Genomic DNA, 21,402 nt, shown 5'->3' on the forward strand with positions numbered 1-21,402 from the left:
TTTTTTGCACTCGTTTTAGCAAAAAATTTTTAACACAAGACAAACAAAAAGATTTTCTCTATAATTCTCAACATTCTCCAAATCCTTTCATATTTGTAAAGATGTATGAATTATGATTTTCGGAGAAAAAGGTAAAAAGCTTGAATGTCAGTGACGTTTCGAATTTTTTGGTAGGACGTTTTCTTATCGCTTCTTTTTCTTCAAAAGTTGTTGCTACGCTAATGTTTCATCGTGAATATTTCAAAAACGATCTCGGAACACCCCTTTTAGTTTTTCTTTCTAGATTTGAAATGAACAATAAATTTGGTATAAAAAAATCGTGATTCAAAAGCCTTTTTATGGATTTTTTTAATAGTAGGCAGCCACCTTAAAGCAAGCGCTTTAGATTAGTGTAATTCCACAACCAGAAACCAAGTAACACAGATCTAGACACACAACGTTTTGACACAAAAGAGAAGTTTATTCAAGCTAAAGACTGATATACAAGAATGCTGATCAGACAATAAATCTCTGCCACCCTTAAACAATAAGCGGGTAATTGGGTAAAATAAAATGAGTGGTGTCAGAAGAATTAATGAAGTTAAACTATAACTTTTACAAGCAAACTGCTAGATCTAATGGTGTATACAGGACCAAAAGACCTAAAGCATGATGACGTGTTATATCTACACTTCCAGAATCATTTTTGGTAGTTTTTTTGTTATTCTAGTATTCACTTTAAAGGAGTTTAAATATTTGAATATAAAGAGATTTTGAAAAGGATTGTGGTAGTTTAGGTTTGAATCATCATTAGGGTAACGGTCTATTACAGTAATGCGGAAAAGAATCTAGTATATGGTATACAATATATATAAAAATAGCATTTCACTTGCCTTTTTGTTTTATTAAACGGCTTAACCATGTCCCATCCGGGACTTCTTCCATAAATTAGGTTAATATTCAGGGTTAAATAGCTCAAAACAGACAAAACAGAAACGCAGATCAGATGATACATTATCTTTTTTAACTTAGTGCTTGCGTACCAGTACCCCGGGTCCAGAGGCTCACTTCGAGTAGGGTAGGCTATATAGGGCAGGGCAGGACAGGGCAGGGATTCATTTCCCGTCAAAACAGCAAAGGCCGGATCAAGAATAAATAACCCCTGGACCCCAGGGTACGGTACAAGGATATTATAGAGTATATTATAAAGTTATTCACTAAAATTTTGAAAGCTGAGACTGCTAAGGATGATGGGAAACATTTTAAGTCAAACAAGTATTTTGATACCAACTGCATCTGGGAGATGCTCACAGAAGTAAAAACTGTTAAATTCTAAAACAAGATATCAAGTCCATCTATAGGTATCAAGGGATTGTAACATACAACACATTTACCATAATCTTTAATTAATACTTTTGGTAGATTTTCGCTTGACTATCAAAAATATTTAAATAAAGATAAGGTTTCATCTGCTATCTGTATGAATGTTTAGCCGAGCTAAGTTTATTTCCCCCAATCACATTTAACTGTGGTATTGAACTTCCCTACGATACGTGTATAACAGTATTGGTTGTGTTTTTCAACACTGGTACAGTGATGTAAGAAAACGTGCTCTAAAAATAACCCGAGAAAACCCGCGGTCAGCGCACCACTTACTGAAGCAACTGTTGTGAACGCACGACAAAACTCCTTGACGGAAGGAGGTTCGTCCTCTCCCACCACGGTAAAGGTACTGGTGTAAAGTAAACCTGCTAACAGCCCAACACCAAGCAGAACGCCCCCCACCATCCAAGCAGATTGAGGTGAACGGTACCATGAACAAACAGACAAGAAAATCAAGACGGCAACGAGACACATGCTTAGAATCCACGTAGGTCGGATAAGAAGGGTAGAGCCGTTTCGAAAGAGACTGAGGATTACACGATACGATCGGCTGATAAAGTTTCCAAGGACAAAAGCGAATACGTAGAACTGGTATAGATCACGTGGATGAAACAAATCGTTTGGAAATGCCATCGTTGTCACCACTGATTGCAAGATTACAAATTGGCTTAATACGCCTATGTAGAACGGTAGGACGTATCTGAGAGTCTGTCTTATAGCCATCAGTTTGTCATTGCACAGGAGTGGGGGATGAGTCTTGTCTTGAGCCACAGGTAAAAGTGGGCTAGTTACTGCTTCCCCTGCTGTTGGTTTAGGCTGTTTCTTCCGCAGAAAGAACGCGTAGAAAGTAAGCAGTAATACTGGTGCACAAACTTCGGTTAAGAGTGTGGTTTCTGAGGAAACACAGGCCCAGCTTGTCAACACTGTATAAGAAAATCGGAAAAAATTCAAAACAAAAAGGTACATGTAATTGGTAAAGATAATATAGTATGGGGTGTGCGCTATATAATGAATTATGGGTAGAAGGAATGGAGTTTAAAATAGCGGATCTTCTTACGTTGAGGGATTGCTATTCTTCTGTACTATTTGTTTAAATCAAATTTCTGTTACATATTCGGATCTGTTAGATATTTTTTCTGATAAAAGAAAGTTGTGTGGCTGCACCCCCTCACGCTTGACCGCTACCTTCCACTTTTGGAACGCTGGTGCATAAATGTGTTTTATCCGATTGCAAATCTTTTTAGCACATAAGTCACATAAAGATTGAATTAATGTTTGATGCAATTATTAGTGAGATCGGACGTCATAACACGTGATTATGATGAAATATTTGATTTCGTTTAGAAAATAATTTTAGCCTTGCAGAGCGTTCAACTATAAAATGCTTCGTACCACATAATCATATACTGGATGCCTCCATTTGTGGGGATTTTTGAAAAAATCTATCTAGCTAATTATGAGATATTTGAAATTATTTAAATATAATGCATAATCTACTTCAAAACTAAACAATGGATTTGATACGGCCGAAATTAATATTTCAGAGCTATATATTCACAAAAGTCATTGTTCATTAAGTTTTACTCTGTATCTAGTTTTAAAAGGAACATTTTGAAGGTAATCGGCGACTTATGCGATTTTGTGAAAATGTATAGTGCAGAAGACGGGGTAAACATTCCCAACATTTTCGGAATTGCACGCCTAAAACTAGCGAAAATTGAAAATTGCAGTGTCTATCACCCATGTTTACTCACAATGCAATAATCCTATTCAGAGTAGACAATCAGGATTTAATACTGATTTTTACCCAGAAGTTAATTTCAAACCTTTTAAATGGTAGACAAAAAGGTGAAATTGCGTTGCTAGCGCGACAAAAAGTTGCAGCGTGTATCGGCAGCTTTATTCTTCTCATAAACAAACCCCGCCAGCCGAAGTCTCCCTTTCATGCTTTAAATTGCACAGGACCCCCGCATATCAAAAACGGGTAATTTCGACACCGAGCTTAGCGGGACTCGAACCGGGTCACATTGGTGAGAGGCGTGCGCTCTCTCCGCTACGCTACCTGTGCTTCCTTATATTCAAGAATTGGTCGCCATATTTCGATTCGTTATCGGTATAATGAAACCTCACGGCTACACAGTAGATTTGAGATTTGATATAATAACTTAATAAGTCTATTTGGAGGAAAGTTGATGTATAATAGTGCAAAACTACAAAAAAATAAAATCTGTCTGTCTCTCTGTCTACCTGCCTGTATGTCTTTCTATGGCATATATTTTATCATATTATAATAAGCCTGAAGCGAGATGACGTTTTACCCCCGACTCCATACCATAATAGTTTTAAAAATTCTTTCATATTAAAATTTTTGATTCCTTAGCGAATACAGGAACAATACTCACAATTAAAGAACAAAAGCAGTGTGAAAAGAATTATGGTCTAGAGACGGGGGTAAAACGTCATCTCGCTTCAGGCTTATTATTAAGGAAAATACCTGCATAGTAAAATGTACCAAAACACAACCCACATCCAGTGCCGGCAGTGTAAGCTTTCACAGTTGATTCTCTGTAAAAAGCTGTTAGGGGAATAAATGTAACCGCTGACATTCCACATGACAAGGAGGTGAAGCAAACTCCAAGCAGCTTTACCGCCAATACTCCACACAGGGAAATTAACAGCAAGCCACCAGTACCAAATATGGCAATAAACAGGACACGTATTGAATACGAGACTTTGTTGATGAAGTATGGGAAAATCAGCGTTGTCAGAAACCAAGGGCCCATGCCACAAGTAAAGACTACTGTTGTTGGATATACCGAATCAGCTAGCACATCTTCAGCAATAACAAATTTTACAGAGACAAGAATGTATGTACAAAATCCAAACACAAAAAAAGTGATGTTGTTTCTGAAGCTTGGCGTTTCTAACTCTGTCTGGTTGCGCGTCATTCTGTAGAGTCATATTTCAAAAACGATCTCGGAACACCCCTTTTAGTTTTTCTTTCTAGATTTGAAATGAACAATAAATTTGGTATAAAAAAATCGTGATTCAAAAGCCTTTTTATGGATTTTTTTAATAGTAGGCAGCCACCTTAAAGCAAGCGCTTTAGATTAGTGTAATTCCACAACCAGAAACCAAGTAACACAGATCTAGACACACAACGTTTTGACACAAAAGAGAAGTTTATTCAAGCTAAAGACTGATATACAAGAATGCTGATCAGACAATAAATCTCTGCCACCCTTAAACAATAAGCGGGTAATTGGGTAAAATAAAATGAGTGGTGTCAGAAGAATTAATGAAGTTAAACTATAACTTTTACAAGCAAACTGCTAGATCTAATGGTGTATACAGGACCAAAAGACCTAAAGCATGATGACGTGTTATATCTACACTTCCAGAATCATTTTTGGTAGTTTTTTTGTTATTCTAGTATTCACTTTAAAGGAGTTTAAATATTTGAATATAAAGAGATTTTGAAAAGGATTGTGGTAGTTTAGGTTTGAATCATCATTAGGGTAACGGTCTATTACAGTAATGCGGAAAAGAATCTAGTATATGGTATACAATATATATAAAAATAGCATTTCACTTGCCTTTTTGTTTTATTAAACGGCTTAACCATGTCCCATCCGGGACTTCTTCCATAAATTAGGTTAATATTCAGGGTTAAATAGCTCAAAACAGACAAAACAGAAACGCAGATCAGATGATACATTATCTTTTTTAACTTAGTGCTTGCGTACCAGTACCCCGGGTCCAGAGGCTCACTTCGAGTAGGGTAGGCTATATAGGGCAGGGCAGGACAGGGCAGGGATTCATTTCCCGTCAAAACAGCAAAGGCCGGATCAAGAATAAATAACCCCTGGACCCCAGGGTACGGTACAAGGATATTATAGAGTATATTATAAAGTTATTCACTAAAATTTTGAAAGCTGAGACTGCTAAGGATGATGGGAAACATTTTAAGTCAAACAAGTATTTTGATACCAACTGCATCTGGGAGATGCTCACAGAAGTAAAAACTGTTAAATTCTAAAACAAGATATCAAGTCCATCTATAGGTATCAAGGGATTGTAACATACAACACATTTACCATAATCTTTAATTAATACTTTTGGTAGATTTTCGCTTGACTATCAAAAATATTTAAATAAAGATAAGGTTTCATCTGCTATCTGTATGAATGTTTAGCCGAGCTAAGTTTATTTCCCCCAATCACATTTAACTGTGGTATTGAACTTCCCTACGATACGTGTATAACAGTATTGGTTGTGTTTTTCAACACTGGTACAGTGATGTAAGAAAACGTGCTCTAAAAATAACCCGAGAAAACCCGCGGTCAGCGCACCACTTACTGAAGCAACTGTTGTGAACGCACGACAAAACTCCTTGACGGAAGGAGGTTCGTCCTCTCCCACCACGGTAAAGGTACTGGTGTAAAGTAAACCTGCTAACAGCCCAACACCAAGCAGAACGCCCCCCACCATCCAAGCAGATTGAGGTGAACGGTACCATGAACAAACAGACAAGAAAATCAAGACGGCAACGAGACACATGCTTAGAATCCACGTAGGTCGGATAAGAAGGGTAGAGCCGTTTCGAAAGAGACTGAGGATTACACGATACGATCGGCTGATAAAGTTTCCAAGGACAAAAGCGAATACGTAGAACTGGTATAGATCACGTGGATGAAACAAATCGTTTGGAAATGCCATCGTTGTCACCACTGATTGCAAGATTACAAATTGGCTTAATACGCCTATGTAGAACGGTAGGACGTATCTGAGAGTCTGTCTTATAGCCATCAGTTTGTCATTGCACAGGAGTGGGGGATGAGTCTTGTCTTGAGCCACAGGTAAAAGTGGGCTAGTTACTGCTTCCCCTGCTGTTGGTTTAGGCTGTTTCTTCCGCAGAAAGAACGCGTAGAAAGTAAGCAGTAATACTGGTGCACAAACTTCGGTTAAGAGTGTGGTTTCTGAGGAAACACAGGCCCAGCTTGTCAACACTGTATAAGAAAATCGGAAAAAATTCAAAACAAAAAGGTACATGTAATTGGTAAAGATAATATAGTATGGGGTGTGCGCTATATAATGAATTATGGGTAGAAGGAATGGAGTTTAAAATAGCGGATCTTCTTACGTTGAGGGATTGCTATTCTTCTGTACTATTTGTTTAAATCAAATTTCTGTTACATATTCGGATCTGTTAGATATTTTTTCTGATAAAAGAAAGTTGTGTGGCTGCACCCCCTCACGCTTGACCGCTACCTTCCACTTTTGGAACGCTGGTGCATAAATGTGTTTTATCCGATTGCAAATCTTTTTAGCACATAAGTCACATAAAGATTGAATTAATGTTTGATGCAATTATTAGTGAGATCGGACGTCATAACACGTGATTATGATGAAATATTTGATTTCGTTTAGAAAATAATTTTAGCCTTGCAGAGCGTTCAACTATAAAATGCTTCGTACCACATAATCATATACTGGATGCCTCCATTTGTGGGGATTTTTGAAAAAATCTATCTAGCTAATTATGAGATATTTGAAATTATTTAAATATAATGCATAATCTACTTCAAAACTAAACAATGGATTTGATACGGCCGAAATTAATATTTCAGAGCTATATATTCACAAAAGTCATTGTTCATTAAGTTTTACTCTGTATCTAGTTTTAAAAGGAACATTTTGAAGGTAATCGGCGACTTATGCGATTTTGTGAAAATGTATAGTGCAGAAGACGGGGTAAACATTCCCAACATTTTCGGAATTGCACGCCTAAAACTAGCGAAAATTGAAAATTGCAGTGTCTATCACCCATGTTTACTCACAATGCAATAATCCTATTCAGAGTAGACAATCAGGATTTAATACTGATTTTTACCCAGAAGTTAATTTCAAACCTTTTAAATGGTAGACAAAAAGGTGAAATTGCGTTGCTAGCGCGACAAAAAGTTGCAGCGTGTATCGGCAGCTTTATTCTTCTCATAAACAAACCCCGCCAGCCGAAGTCTCCCTTTCATGCTTTAAATTGCACAGGACCCCCGCATATCAAAAACGGGTAATTTCGACACCGAGCTTAGCGGGACTCGAACCGGGTCACATTGGTGAGAGGCGTGCGCTCTCTCCGCTACGCTACCTGTGCTTCCTTATATTCAAGAATTGGTCGCCATATTTCGATTCGTTATCGGTATAATGAAACCTCACGGCTACACAGTAGATTTGAGATTTGATATAATAACTTAATAAGTCTATTTGGAGGAAAGTTGATGTATAATAGTGCAAAACTACAAAAAAATAAAATCTGTCTGTCTCTCTGTCTACCTGCCTGTATGTCTTTCTATGGCATATATTTTATCATATTATAATAAGCCTGAAGCGAGATGACGTTTTACCCCCGACTCCATACCATAATAGTTTTAAAAATTCTTTCATATTAAAATTTTTGATTCCTTAGCGAATACAGGAACAATACTCACAATTAAAGAACAAAAGCAGTGTGAAAAGAATTATGGTCTAGAGACGGGGGTAAAACGTCATCTCGCTTCAGGCTTATTATTAAGGAAAATACCTGCATAGTAAAATGTACCAAAACACAACCCACATCCAGTGCCGGCAGTGTAAGCTTTCACAGTTGATTCTCTGTAAAAAGCTGTTAGGGGAATAAATGTAACCGCTGACATTCCACATGACAAGGAGGTGAAGCAAACTCCAAGCAGCTTTACCGCCAATACTCCACACAGGGAAATTAACAGCAAGCCACCAGTACCAAATATGGCAATAAACAGGACACGTATTGAATACGAGACTTTGTTGATGAAGTATGGGAAAATCAGCGTTGTCAGAAACCAAGGGCCCATGCCACAAGTAAAGACTACTGTTGTTGGATATACCGAATCAGCTAGCACATCTTCAGCAATAACAAATTTTACAGAGACAAGAATGTATGTACAAAATCCAAACACAAAAAAAGTGATGTTGTTTCTGAAGCTTGGCGTTTCTAACTCTGTCTGGTTGCGCGTCATTCTGTAGAGTCATATTTCAAAAACGATCTCGGAACACCCCTTTTAGTTTTTCTTTCTAGATTTGAAATGAACAATAAATTTGGTATAAAAAAATCGTGATTCAAAAGCCTTTTTATGGATTTTTTTAATAGTAGGCAGCCACCTTAAAGCAAGCGCTTTAGATTAGTGTAATTCCACAACCAGAAACCAAGTAACACAGATCTAGACACACAACGTTTTGACACAAAAGAGAAGTTTATTCAAGCTAAAGACTGATATACAAGAATGCTGATCAGACAATAAATCTCTGCCACCCTTAAACAATAAGCGGGTAATTGGGTAAAATAAAATGAGTGGTGTCAGAAGAATTAATGAAGTTAAACTATAACTTTTACAAGCAAACTGCTAGATCTAATGGTGTATACAGGACCAAAAGACCTAAAGCATGATGACGTGTTATATCTACACTTCCAGAATCATTTTTGGTAGTTTTTTTGTTATTCTAGTATTCACTTTAAAGGAGTTTAAATATTTGAATATAAAGAGATTTTGAAAAGGATTGTGGTAGTTTAGGTTTGAATCATCATTAGGGTAACGGTCTATTACAGTAATGCGGAAAAGAATCTAGTATATGGTATACAATATATATAAAAATAGCATTTCACTTGCCTTTTTGTTTTATTAAACGGCTTAACCATGTCCCATCCGGGACTTCTTCCATAAATTAGGTTAATATTCAGGGTTAAATAGCTCAAAACAGACAAAACAGAAACGCAGATCAGATGATACATTATCTTTTTTAACTTAGTGCTTGCGTACCAGTACCCCGGGTCCAGAGGCTCACTTCGAGTAGGGTAGGCTATATAGGGCAGGGCAGGACAGGGCAGGGATTCATTTCCCGTCAAAACAGCAAAGGCCGGATCAAGAATAAATAACCCCTGGACCCCAGGGTACGGTACAAGGATATTATAGAGTATATTATAAAGTTATTCACTAAAATTTTGAAAGCTGAGACTGCTAAGGATGATGGGAAACATTTTAAGTCAAACAAGTATTTTGATACCAACTGCATCTGGGAGATGCTCACAGAAGTAAAAACTGTTAAATTCTAAAACAAGATATCAAGTCCATCTATAGGTATCAAGGGATTGTAACATACAACACATTTACCATAATCTTTAATTAATACTTTTGGTAGATTTTCGCTTGACTATCAAAAATATTTAAATAAAGATAAGGTTTCATCTGCTATCTGTATGAATGTTTAGCCGAGCTAAGTTTATTTCCCCCAATCACATTTAACTGTGGTATTGAACTTCCCTACGATACGTGTATAACAGTATTGGTTGTGTTTTTCAACACTGGTACAGTGATGTAAGAAAACGTGCTCTAAAAATAACCCGAGAAAACCCGCGGTCAGCGCACCACTTACTGAAGCAACTGTTGTGAACGCACGACAAAACTCCTTGACGGAAGGAGGTTCGTCCTCTCCCACCACGGTAAAGGTACTGGTGTAAAGTAAACCTGCTAACAGCCCAACACCAAGCAGAACGCCCCCCACCATCCAAGCAGATTGAGGTGAACGGTACCATGAACAAACAGACAAGAAAATCAAGACGGCAACGAGACACATGCTTAGAATCCACGTAGGTCGGATAAGAAGGGTAGAGCCGTTTCGAAAGAGACTGAGGATTACACGATACGATCGGCTGATAAAGTTTCCAAGGACAAAAGCGAATACGTAGAACTGGTATAGATCACGTGGATGAAACAAATCGTTTGGAAATGCCATCGTTGTCACCACTGATTGCAAGATTACAAATTGGCTTAATACGCCTATGTAGAACGGTAGGACGTATCTGAGAGTCTGTCTTATAGCCATCAGTTTGTCATTGCACAGGAGTGGGGGATGAGTCTTGTCTTGAGCCACAGGTAAAAGTGGGCTAGTTACTGCTTCCCCTGCTGTTGGTTTAGGCTGTTTCTTCCGCAGAAAGAACGCGTAGAAAGTAAGCAGTAATACTGGTGCACAAACTTCGGTTAAGAGTGTGGTTTCTGAGGAAACACAGGCCCAGCTTGTCAACACTGTATAAGAAAATCGGAAAAAATTCAAAACAAAAAGGTACATGTAATTGGTAAAGATAATATAGTATGGGGTGTGCGCTATATAATGAATTATGGGTAGAAGGAATGGAGTTTAAAATAGCGGATCTTCTTACGTTGAGGGATTGCTATTCTTCTGTACTATTTGTTTAAATCAAATTTCTGTTACATATTCGGATCTGTTAGATATTTTTTCTGATAAAAGAAAGTTGTGTGGCTGCACCCCCTCACGCTTGACCGCTACCTTCCACTTTTGGAACGCTGGTGCATAAATGTGTTTTATCCGATTGCAAATCTTTTTAGCACATAAGTCACATAAAGATTGAATTAATGTTTGATGCAATTATTAGTGAGATCGGACGTCATAACACGTGATTATGATGAAATATTTGATTTCGTTTAGAAAATAATTTTAGCCTTGCAGAGCGTTCAACTATAAAATGCTTCGTACCACATAATCATATACTGGATGCCTCCATTTGTGGGGATTTTTGAAAAAATCTATCTAGCTAATTATGAGATATTTGAAATTATTTAAATATAATGCATAATCTACTTCAAAACTAAACAATGGATTTGATACGGCCGAAATTAATATTTCAGAGCTATATATTCACAAAAGTCATTGTTCATTAAGTTTTACTCTGTATCTAGTTTTAAAAGGAACATTTTGAAGGTAATCGGCGACTTATGCGATTTTGTGAAAATGTATAGTGCAGAAGACGGGGTAAACATTCCCAACATTTTCGGAATTGCACGCCTAAAACTAGCGAAAATTGAAAATTGCAGTGTCTATCACCCATGTTTACTCACAATGCAATAATCCTATTCAGAGTAGACAATCAGGATTTAATACTGATTTTTACCCAGAAGTTAATTTCAAACCTTTTAAATGGTAGACAAAAAGGTGAAATTGCGTTGCTAGCGCGACAAAAAGTTGCAGCGTGTATCGGCAGCTTTATTCTTCTCATAAACAAACCCCGCCAGCCGAAGTCTCCCTTTCATGCTTTAAATTGCACAGGACCCCCGCATATCAAAAACGGGTAATTTCGACACCGAGCTTAGCGGGACTCGAACCGGGTCACATTGGTGAGAGGCGTGCGCTCTCTCCGCTACGCTACCTGTGCTTCCTTATATTCAAGAATTGGTCGCCATATTTCGATTCGTTATCGGTATAATGAAACCTCACGGCTACACAGTAGATTTGAGATTTGATATAATAACTTAATAAGTCTATTTGGAGGAAAGTTGATGTATAATAGTGCAAAACTACAAAAAAATAAAATCTGTCTGTCTCTCTGTCTACCTGCCTGTATGTCTTTCTATGGCATATATTTTATCATATTATAATAAGCCTGAAGCGAGATGACGTTTTACCCCCGACTCCATACCATAATAGTTTTAAAAATTCTTTCATATTAAAATTTTTGATTCCTTAGCGAATACAGGAACAATACTCACAATTAAAGAACAAAAGCAGTGTGAAAAGAATTATGGTCTAGAGACGGGGGTAAAACGTCATCTCGCTTCAGGCTTATTATTAAGGAAAATACCTGCATAGTAAAATGTACCAAAACACAACCCACATCCAGTGCCGGCAGTGTAAGCTTTCACAGTTGATTCTCTGTAAAAAGCTGTTAGGGGAATAAATGTAACCGCTGACATTCCACATGACAAGGAGGTGAAGCAAACTCCAAGCAGCTTTACCGCCAATACTCCACACAGGGAAATTAACAGCAAGCCACCAGTACCAAATATGGCAATAAACAGGACACGTATTGAATACGAGACTTTGTTGATGAAGTATGGGAAAATCAGCGTTGTCAGAAACCAAGGGCCCATGCCACAAGTAAAGACTACTGTTGTTGGATATACCGAATCAGCTAGCACATCTTCAGCAATAACAAATTTTACAGAGACAAGAATGTATGTACAAAATCCAAACACAAAAAAAGTGATGTTGTTTCTGAAGCTTGGCGTTTCTAACTCTGTCTGGTTGCGCGTCATTCTGTAGAGTCTGATGTATTCTACCTATATACACAAAAAATATATAATTTAATAAATAAAAGTGTGAGCCCAATGGAATTACTTAAATTTAAAATTCCAATTGCATCGAATGGATTCTATTCATATTTGCTAGCTTACCCCGCCAGCCGAAATCTCCCTTTCACACTTTAAATTGCACAGGACCCCCGTATATCAAAAACGGGTAATTTCGACACAGAGCTTAGCGGGAATCGAACCGGGTCGCATTGGTGAGAGGCGTGCGCTCTCTCCGCTACGCTACCTGTGCTTCCTTATATTCAAGAATTGGTCGCCATATTTCGATTCGTTATCGGTATAATGAAACCTCACGGCTACACAGTAGATTTGAGATTTGATATAATAACTTATTTCGTTTATAATTTTGCATAGTTTTTCCCAGTCCTATAGCTGAGATCGTAGATATAATTGTAAAACAGAGAACCCGATGAACGATAACATGAGTTGGGTAAAACTATTTAGTCTTTCATAGCACGCCAACATAATAAATCGGTATGGTAGGTATTGATCCCCGCTGAGATGGTAGCAAACACACTATTTAGAGTTGGAGTTAGAAAAATACGAAAAAATACCAATCGTCCAAATGTGGCTTTAAACATGTCTTGGAGTACAAATCTGTATCTCCTACAAACAATTAAAATAATAGTGTCTTTAAAAATATGTGGCTTTGGACGTGTTTTGGCTTTTTGGTTTTGTATTTCCTACGAACATTTATACCCACGGAAACGATACTTCATGGCCAGAGAGATGACCTTTCATTGTTTACTCTGGCAAAAATAAAATTATACTAACCTAGAATTGAGGACGGTTGGCAAAGAAATCATCTGATGAAACCTCTGTACCTGTGTAAGAAGGGTGATAAAAATGATTATTTTCCAGTCAATCAATTTGAAGCAAAAAATTGTTCAGGTAAAAAATGAACGTTTGTTACATGTTTCTGCAAGGATATGAAAGTGTCCAATCATGTGTTTTCCGTTGTCAATTCAGGTTCTACACAATGTAATTCACATTTTAGTCTACAAATTATCTTTGGCTTTAAACATTTTTTTGTATTCAAAGCTGTAATTCAAGCCGAATATTCCTACGAACCGATTACGAAATCTTACATATTCCTTTAAGGAAATGAAAATCACGTGTTTTAGATTAATTCACGATCAGGTGACCCATTTCTCACATAACACATTTCATATTAAGGTATATAATTAATTCGATTCGCTTTCGAATAAATTCTTCCGCAAGACCGCGAGGAGTTTCGCCTTTTTCAAATTGAAGCTCAAAATTCTAGAACGTCAAACCTAATAGACAATAGCAATGTTTAAACAACTTTCCAAATTTCGCCATCTCTGTCTGGTTCCCGTGATGTTTTCTAAATATGTCCGTGAATCTGGATACAGGCAAGCAACATTGCTAGCAACTCGTTCCTTGTCGTCTCTTCCACCAAATGACAACCAGCAATCATGCTGTAGTTTTGCTGACGTTCTTGCACTGATAGAAAAAGAACGTGCTCGTATGAGTGAAACCAACCCATTATTTCCACTCTTACGTGACGAATCTATTCCACCTAAACAGCGACTTGCTTTCGCACCATATATGCTATACTTCTCGATTGGCTGTCCTGATATTCTAACTTACTGGATGAGGATTGATAAGCCAGAACATGAACTCAGCGACATCGAAAAACGCGTAAATACATTTGTAAATGAAGACAACTTCCATTACAATTTCTACCTTAGAGATTTGGAGACTTTAGGCTGGTCGTTAGATAAGTTCGGCTCAACTGGTGGGTTATTGCGTCACGTATGGGCCTCAGAGAGTTCAAGTGTACGCCTGCTGATGTACGAAGTAGTTAGCAGTCTTCGTCGATCAAAAGATCCTCTTGTCGCTCTCACTGTGGTAGAACTGCTGGAAGCTGGCTTGTACGATCTGTTCACAATAATCTACAAGCACATTGCCAAAGCACCAAATGGTAAGACAAAACGTTTTATTTCATGTAGTTTTCCTTTGTAAATGTGCTATATCTAAAACTAATATCCAGCCGGTAGATATCATCTCCGTCATGTCACATCCCTTTTGAAATATTATTTAAAACAATACATTTATGATTCTCCTTTATCTGTTTCATCAATTTTCTATATATCTAATTCATTTCTAACTATCTCAACCCCATCGTACATACCTCTTAGATCGATATCGCTTTAGACCTTCTAAATAATCTGCTGCTGCGAAACGCCTGTCAACAACCTCTCAATAGTTGTCTCGTCAGAGTGACCTTTACATTATATTATAAAACTATCTCGTCCCAGGTCACGAAGATAGTGTGATTTTCCTTTGCTTGTGAAAGAATAGTCAGCGTAATAAACAATTATTGGATGAGGTTTTGATGATATCCGGAATTATCAATGTCGAGGTAAGTGATATTGGCCAAAGCCGTAGGATGAGGCCAATAACATTTGCCGAGACATTGATAATTTAGGATATCATCAAAACCGAATTTAATAATTGTTTTACTATACTATTTGTTCAAATAGATTAACTGATTATATAAAGATAGAAACTTTATGATAAAATTTATTTTAAAAGAAGTTTCAAAATAACTCGTAAAAAAATCAATCTACGGATAACCGCTGAAAAATCGCTGGCGCATTTTGATAGCAAGAATTATCTGTAGATTCTGGACTAATGAGGATTCAGATAGTGAGTATAATGCATTAAAAAAAATAATAACTATATTTCCCAAAAACCGTTTATTCATGACCTGGGAGGTGGTAAGTAGATATGAAATAACGGTTCTGCATCCGGTGCCGGTGCTCTCCTCCAGACCCTACTCCGGGCCCGTAATAGGTTGCTATCAATAGACGTCACTTCCGGTAATAGCTCTTTTTTGATGGCTTGTAGAATCCTGGAGGTTGTTTTGATCTCTTGTTTTCTGGATCATGTCGTGAAAATAGTCAAATACAATAGTTTGAGGACCTATTTTGATATGTTTTGACATAGCATCCGCTAGTTGCCCCCAGTCAACCGCTTGTTTGTCCCCCAGTCAACTCCAAAAAGTCACGTGATTGATAGTAAGCAATAACGTTGACGTATTCTAAAGTGAGGTTCCAGTGAAGTAGGGGGAGGGGTGGTCATCCATATCTATCTTTAATTTGCTGGATTGCACCATACCAACGCAATCAGGATGACGTCACCTATAGTTTTGAAGTTCGAGTGCCTTTTGAGGTTTCAGTCCACCGATTTTAAAGTGAGGTGTCAGAGTCTGGTCTGCTTAGCCTTAATTGATTAACCGAACTCCACAAAACGAAGAAAACCACGAAGAGTATATCATGTAATTCGACTTCACGCCTCAAGAAATTAAATTTTGATTTATTTCATTCTCGTGCAACTGTCGCTGCGATATTCAAATAATGAATAAACGTCATGCATCATGAGAAATTATATTATATTTATTTCGATCTCGTATTTGTGAGAAATGTTTGACAATATTTTAGTTACGATGCGCTGTGGCACCGGGCGCAGAACCGCCATTTCATATCTACAGTGGGAGCAGTGTGATCTGGGGAGGGAGGCATTGATTAGGCTCAGGAAGGGTGGGGGGTGGGAGGGCAGCTTTGTTTTGCATTTAAACTTATAATAGCTTAATGAAATAAAATTCTTATTTTGCAATCCTAATAATTTGTTGATTGCTATATAGGAAAGACGTTTAAGTGTCTGATCTCTCGGGAAATTAGATAGTTTTGTATGATGATACTCAGGCATGCGCTACATCATTACTCCTAGCATTTTCACATTTCTGTACGTTGCTAATAACTTTATGTTTATATGCCAATAAACAGGAATTCCTGAGCTTCAGTACTTTGGGGACGCCCACGTAAACCTTGAACAACACCATACAGTGACATCATGGTTTAGCGGAGATGATGCGCCCTCTCTTTCCATATCTGACAATTCTTTGTCACCAAAGACAGCACAAATCCTTCCGGATGTAGTTAAAGATGTAATGAACAGGTTTGAAAAATTGTTTTTGTTAAAAAAGTCATATTGTTTAATGCTAAAGGTTTTACTATTTATCGTTGAATTTAAAATTTAATACGAAAGAGTTACAAGAAAGTGAAGCTGGACATTAAATCAGTTTTGCCTTGTAAGAGGATTTCATGATTTATCACAAACAGGGCAAAATTACTGAATGCTGACTGGCTAATGAAGGAGGGCTTTTTTCCGTAATTCGGGGGGGGGGGGGGGGGGCGACTTACTAGAGTATGATTGGTAGTTCAGTTGCCTACCAACGCTTGCAACCGTAAACCTTTTTCTTTGGCAAACCAAAATGGCTTCATGTTTTGCATAATTTGGCAGGCGAAGAAACCATGAAAATCGAAAGTTTAAGCGAAAATGAGAACACTAGAAAGAGTACAGGTGTCTGGGTTAATGCTTTCCGTAAATGGGTCTCGAAAAGATCACTCGAGTAATCCTAAATGTGTACAACTTCACTGTGACTTTGAACGGCATCGCTGGGATTAAATAATTCAGCACGATCATCTTGGTCTGGACTTAATCAGTCAAAACGCTTCAGATTCAGATTAAGAACTTTGTTGGTAGGAATCTAGTTTTATGCATGTTTTTATTGTTTTTGACTCGATCTTTTATGCTTATTTTCTGAATAAATTCGTTTGAACCATAACTACATTTGATTTGATAGTTCAGGATCAATTGAGTTTTTGATCAATTGCGCTATATATGATACAAGGGTAATCGCGTGGTTCCTCATAAAATTAAGGATTAATTTCACTTGTGTTTTCAAAGTTTTGAAATTTCAAAGAAGCAATTTCAAAACTTTGAAAACACAAGTGAAATTAATCCTTAACTGATTTTACTTGGCCCATACGATTACCTAAACCTACCTATCTCTATAATGTCTAAGTAACGCAACACAAAATCGACTTTGTCGGTTTAGTGTCATTTTAGACTCGAATATATATATTTTTTCTCGAGATGTGATTGTTCGACGACCGGTGATTCTGAGACGATAATCACCGCTGGAGCGGTGGAGTTTTCCAGATCGGAAGTAATACTAAAAGGATTTTTCATCCTGAATTTCGACTTTTCTCTAGTATTTAAGTCTGAAATTATACTAAAATCATTAATACCCTCGGGCCCAGTGGTTGTGGTGATATATATATTGTATTTTCATTTCACCTGCGGCGAATAATTGTTTGAAATATTCGACTGTTGGTCCTCATCCTTCTGTTATGATAACCGCGTTCTATCGTGAAGGGGTTCTTTTCTTTGAACGCGTACGAACGTGATCGTGTATAAAACATAAATTTACTTGATTAAGATGGTCACCATCTAACACTCATGCAGGCATTACCAGTTTGGGATTTACTCGTACACTGCCTCCTACCTTTCACCAAAAGTCTAAAATGCGGTTCATCTAGTTTCTCAAGGATATAAATCGTGTTTCTGGCATATTATTACATACAGGGCAAAAGTACTCGATGCTGATTGGCTAACGAAGGAGAGCTTTTTACCGTAATTCGTGGGGCCAAATTATTAGATTATAATTGGTAGTTCAGTTGCATAGCAACGCTTGCAAACTGTAAACTTTTCTTTTTTGCAAGCAAAAATGGCTTCATGTTTTGCATTGGCAGACGAAGAAACCACAAGAAAACTAAAAAATTCAAGCGAAAATGTGAACATTAGAAAGAGTACAGGCGTACTATCTGAATGCCTCCGCAAGTAGGTCTCGGAAAAACCACTTAAGTAGTCCCAAATGTGTACAACTTCACCAGCTGCTATAGTCCAGCTGTTATCGACCCAAAAAAAATGCTGAATAGGCCATTTCACAGATCCCGTTACTCAACCTCAGCCTTGTCAGCGTGTAATATATTCTTTAGAAATTGCCTACAACCTGTGTAATAGCGCAGCGCAACCGTGACGTCATAAAAACGAAGACAAAGGCGAAATTCGGACAAACAAACTTACAAGTTTACTTTCAGCAGATAATTTTCACAGCCGATCGCAGTTGATCTTAGTTTACATGGGTTATTATTTTAACTTTAAGTAAAAATAATAAAATCGGTTCGTATAATCCTCGTAGCGGTTAAACAGAATGCAACGTTTGTCCGAATCTTTAAGCTATTTTTAGGATCAGTGCGCTGCGCTATTTTTAAGTGTTTCAATTGTTCGTTGATGTGTAAATTCCTTTCATTACTGCGGACTGTAGTCAAATTCTAAAGAATAATTACACGCTGACGAGGTTGAGGTTGAGTGACGGGATCCGTGAAATGGCCTATTGTTCACTTTAATGATAAAAGCATGAAACTTGGCCAGATTACTAATATCCCTAAGAGAAACAATTTTGGATATGGAGCAAACCCAAATTTGCGAATATTGTTGAGTTCTGCGCATGCCTTAAATGTACAACATGAAAGCGAGGCTGCAATCTTAAAGCTCTTCGTTTATCACTTTCTGACCAGATAACTACATGATGATAATAGACATACATTTGGTTCACTCTTGTTTGCAATTTATGTCAAGTGACTGTTTTGAAGCAAATATCGGCTAAATGAGTGAAATCCCTGTGGTGAGTCATAATGAATTCACCGGTTTTTCGCGTTTCTATACTCGAATATTTCGTACCTCCAAGTAAACAGCGCGACTTAAGTATAACTTAATAACAATCAGAATAAGATTGAAAATAATAATGTACATTATCAAAAATGACGTCTTAGCCGCAGTCACCACCACAATTACACAGACCTGTGCATGCAAAATTAGCCTTTGAACATTTGCACCGTCCACCACATCCAAGCTTACATCCGCATTAAATTAATTCGCAATAAATTAAGTGAATTCGATTTCCAGAGCTTTGTGATATTTTATCGAAGCAACTGCCGACCTTGCCTGCCTTCCCTTAAAAAATATCTTAACCCCAACGTCGTTTTGGTTTTGACATGATAAAACCTAATCGTTCTGTCGTACATTTGTCTTTCGTTTTCTGTGAAAAATTACTCGTGTTACAAAAACCTTATTAATCTTAATAGCTATATCTAAATTCTAATTCCACTTGACTCTGTTCCTTTTAGATTTGATGCTATGTACTGGACCTTCTACGAGATCGTAAAGAAAGGACCTAATATCTACCCTGGGAAATACAATGTTAAAGGGACGCCACCTATCGACAAGATTACAAAAGACTACGAGGAAATAAGGGTTTTGGATACAAAATAAGTGAGCACTATACGTAAAACTTTTGAGGAAAAATACACAAAATTGCAAGAACGTTGTCATTTAAAATTAATAAATTACAAAATAACAAATAGATATTAGCTATTTCTTAGCAAAACAGGTGTAGTTACTTCACTGGTAAAGACGAACATTTTTGATTTTACCGTGTTGGTATATACTAAAACAGTTATTTCTTTTAATCTAGGGGGCATACGAATTTACAAAAATGAATTTATTAATTCGTATTTTGTTATTTTGTTACTAGTTGATAAGCCCGTGAAATTATACCTAGAAGGGCATGTTTTCTATCAAATCCCCATACCTCACTCCCTAACGAGATTTACATTGATAGATGCACAAGTATTTTTGTTCTCGATTTTCGTTTAGCTGCATTCTCTAAAACGAAATGATAATTAGTAATTTTACAGATGCTTTACCTGTTAACCCCCCCCCCCCCCCGACCTCAGTGAAAATAAAATGTTAATTAAAAAACAAAACGTTATGAGGAATTAATGTCTGTGAAATTTTACTCTTGGACTTGAAAAATCCATTGTTTGTTGTTGAATGTTATGTTTACACTGTGTAAATGCTATCCGATTTTTCAAAAATGATTGCACCTGGTAACTTAAACTGTTTAAAATCAAAATGAAATTGTGCAGAACTGCTTCTTGAATCCTTCGAGAGTAGTCTCTGGAATTTCCGTAGAACAGGAATTTGTAGTGATTCGTGAAACATATATTCGATACGTCATGCCACACCGCCTAAAAATCCAAAGATAATTCTAAATCAAAAGAAGGCAGCAAAATTGGACAAATTTATATGCTAGAGTGCAAACAATATATCCGTGAAACTTTAGTAATGCTAAATAGCAATTTCAGGCAATTTCCATTGTTTTCTATTGTTTATTTTGCACTATTTTGTACTATTTAGTAATTAGTGTTTCACGGATTAATTGCTTGATGTAACCGGCGGCAAGGCGCTCAGCTATGAATCAGATTGCAAGTGGTTTTGACAAAAGAATTTATTGAAAAATTCACACAACTTTACAATACATGAAAAAAAAACGGGAACGAGATTACAGGATATCTCTAATGAAAACAAGAAAAATATTTACAATGAGATAGAATAAATTTGTAGCTTATCTAAATAGCTAAAAGTTATGAATAAAATACAGTTTTGCTAGATATAAATAGAAACGGAAATACGTAAATTACGTCACAGGTAATTTGAATATTGCATACTGATTAGCAGTGTTTACAATACGCGAGTGAAAATTACTAGGTTGCAAAGTTTAATGTACAAGTCGGTAAACCGTTTAAAATGAACTAAACCAATGGAAAAAAGCAATAGGAAAAATTGACTAGAGGTTAACTATGGCTTTAGGTAAGTATTTTAACCTTTGTTTATGACAAACTAAGAATTACACGGTTTACTGAACACGCGGTCGCGACAATGACCTTGAGTGTAGAGTTTAAGTAGCGAACAAATTAAAGGTTGGAAAGAAAAGGTCTTTTATCCCGCAGTTAAGGCTATTTATCGTAGTAAAAAGGTTAAACAAGCGAGTAAGGCGGTAGCGATCCTATAGTAAACGTTTTAAAGAGTTTAAAAGACAAGATACACTCAGCGTGATTACTAAATTACTACTGCGTGAATAACTTTG

The 21,402-nt window shown here is 37.0% G+C and overlaps 4 protein-coding genes across 6 annotated transcripts; 1 reads left to right on the top strand and 3 right to left on the bottom strand.

The window, feature by feature from the left end:
* Positions 1 to 439: 439 nt before the first annotated feature.
* LOC148904800 (uncharacterized) lies at positions 440 to 4,313 on the bottom strand. Its single transcript, XM_089024884.1, has 2 exons — positions 3,857 to 4,313; positions 440 to 2,285 (listed from the first exon to the last, which is right to left on the bottom strand). Exons 1-2 carry the CDS (start codon positions 4,308 to 4,310, stop codon positions 1,483 to 1,485), a joined length of 1,257 nt encoding a protein of 418 aa, XP_088881010.1. The 5' UTR covers positions 4,311 to 4,313; the 3' UTR covers positions 440 to 1,482.
* Positions 4,314 to 4,525: 212 nt separating this feature from the next.
* On the bottom strand, positions 4,526 to 8,401 carry LOC148904801 (uncharacterized). The gene is made up of 2 exons (XM_089024883.1): positions 7,943 to 8,401; positions 4,526 to 6,371 (listed from the first exon to the last, which is right to left on the bottom strand). Exons 1-2 carry the CDS (start codon positions 8,394 to 8,396, stop codon positions 5,569 to 5,571), a joined length of 1,257 nt encoding a protein of 418 aa, XP_088881009.1. The 5' UTR covers positions 8,397 to 8,401; the 3' UTR covers positions 4,526 to 5,568.
* A 210-nt stretch (positions 8,402 to 8,611) lies between these two features.
* Positions 8,612 to 14,382, bottom strand: LOC116304765 (uncharacterized). Of its 3 annotated transcripts, none has more exons than XM_031714545.1 (4): positions 14,247 to 14,382; positions 13,311 to 13,360; positions 12,029 to 12,506; positions 8,612 to 10,457 (listed from the first exon to the last, which is right to left on the bottom strand). In XM_031714545.1, the coding sequence occupies exons 3-4, from the start codon at positions 12,480 to 12,482 to the stop codon at positions 9,655 to 9,657; spliced, it is 1,257 nt and encodes a 418-aa protein (XP_031570405.1). In that variant the 5' UTR covers positions 12,483 to 12,506; positions 13,311 to 13,360; positions 14,247 to 14,382; the 3' UTR covers positions 8,612 to 9,654. The 3 variants fall into 3 exon arrangements, with proteins under 3 accessions (XP_031570405.1, XP_031570406.1, XP_031570404.1); XM_031714546.1 differs by having other exon boundaries at positions 14,151 to 14,278; XM_031714544.1 differs by lacking the exon at positions 14,247 to 14,382 and adding an exon at positions 13,450 to 13,635.
* On the top strand, positions 13,830 to 20,251 carry LOC116304766 (uncharacterized). Its single transcript, XM_031714547.2, has 3 exons — positions 13,830 to 14,484; positions 16,352 to 16,523; positions 19,601 to 20,251. Exons 1-3 carry the CDS (start codon positions 13,830 to 13,832, stop codon positions 19,743 to 19,745), a joined length of 972 nt encoding a protein of 323 aa, XP_031570407.1. The 3' UTR covers positions 19,746 to 20,251.
* Positions 20,252 to 21,402: the final 1,151 nt, after the last annotated feature.

The sequence above is a fragment of the Actinia tenebrosa genome, unplaced genomic scaffold, assembly GCF_029948245.1.
Source record: "Actinia tenebrosa isolate PJP-AT-01 unplaced genomic scaffold, QUT_ActTen_1.0 PGA_scaffold9__36_contigs__length_13948895, whole genome shotgun sequence".
Taxonomy (NCBI): domain Eukaryota; kingdom Metazoa; phylum Cnidaria; class Anthozoa; order Actiniaria; family Actiniidae; genus Actinia; species Actinia tenebrosa.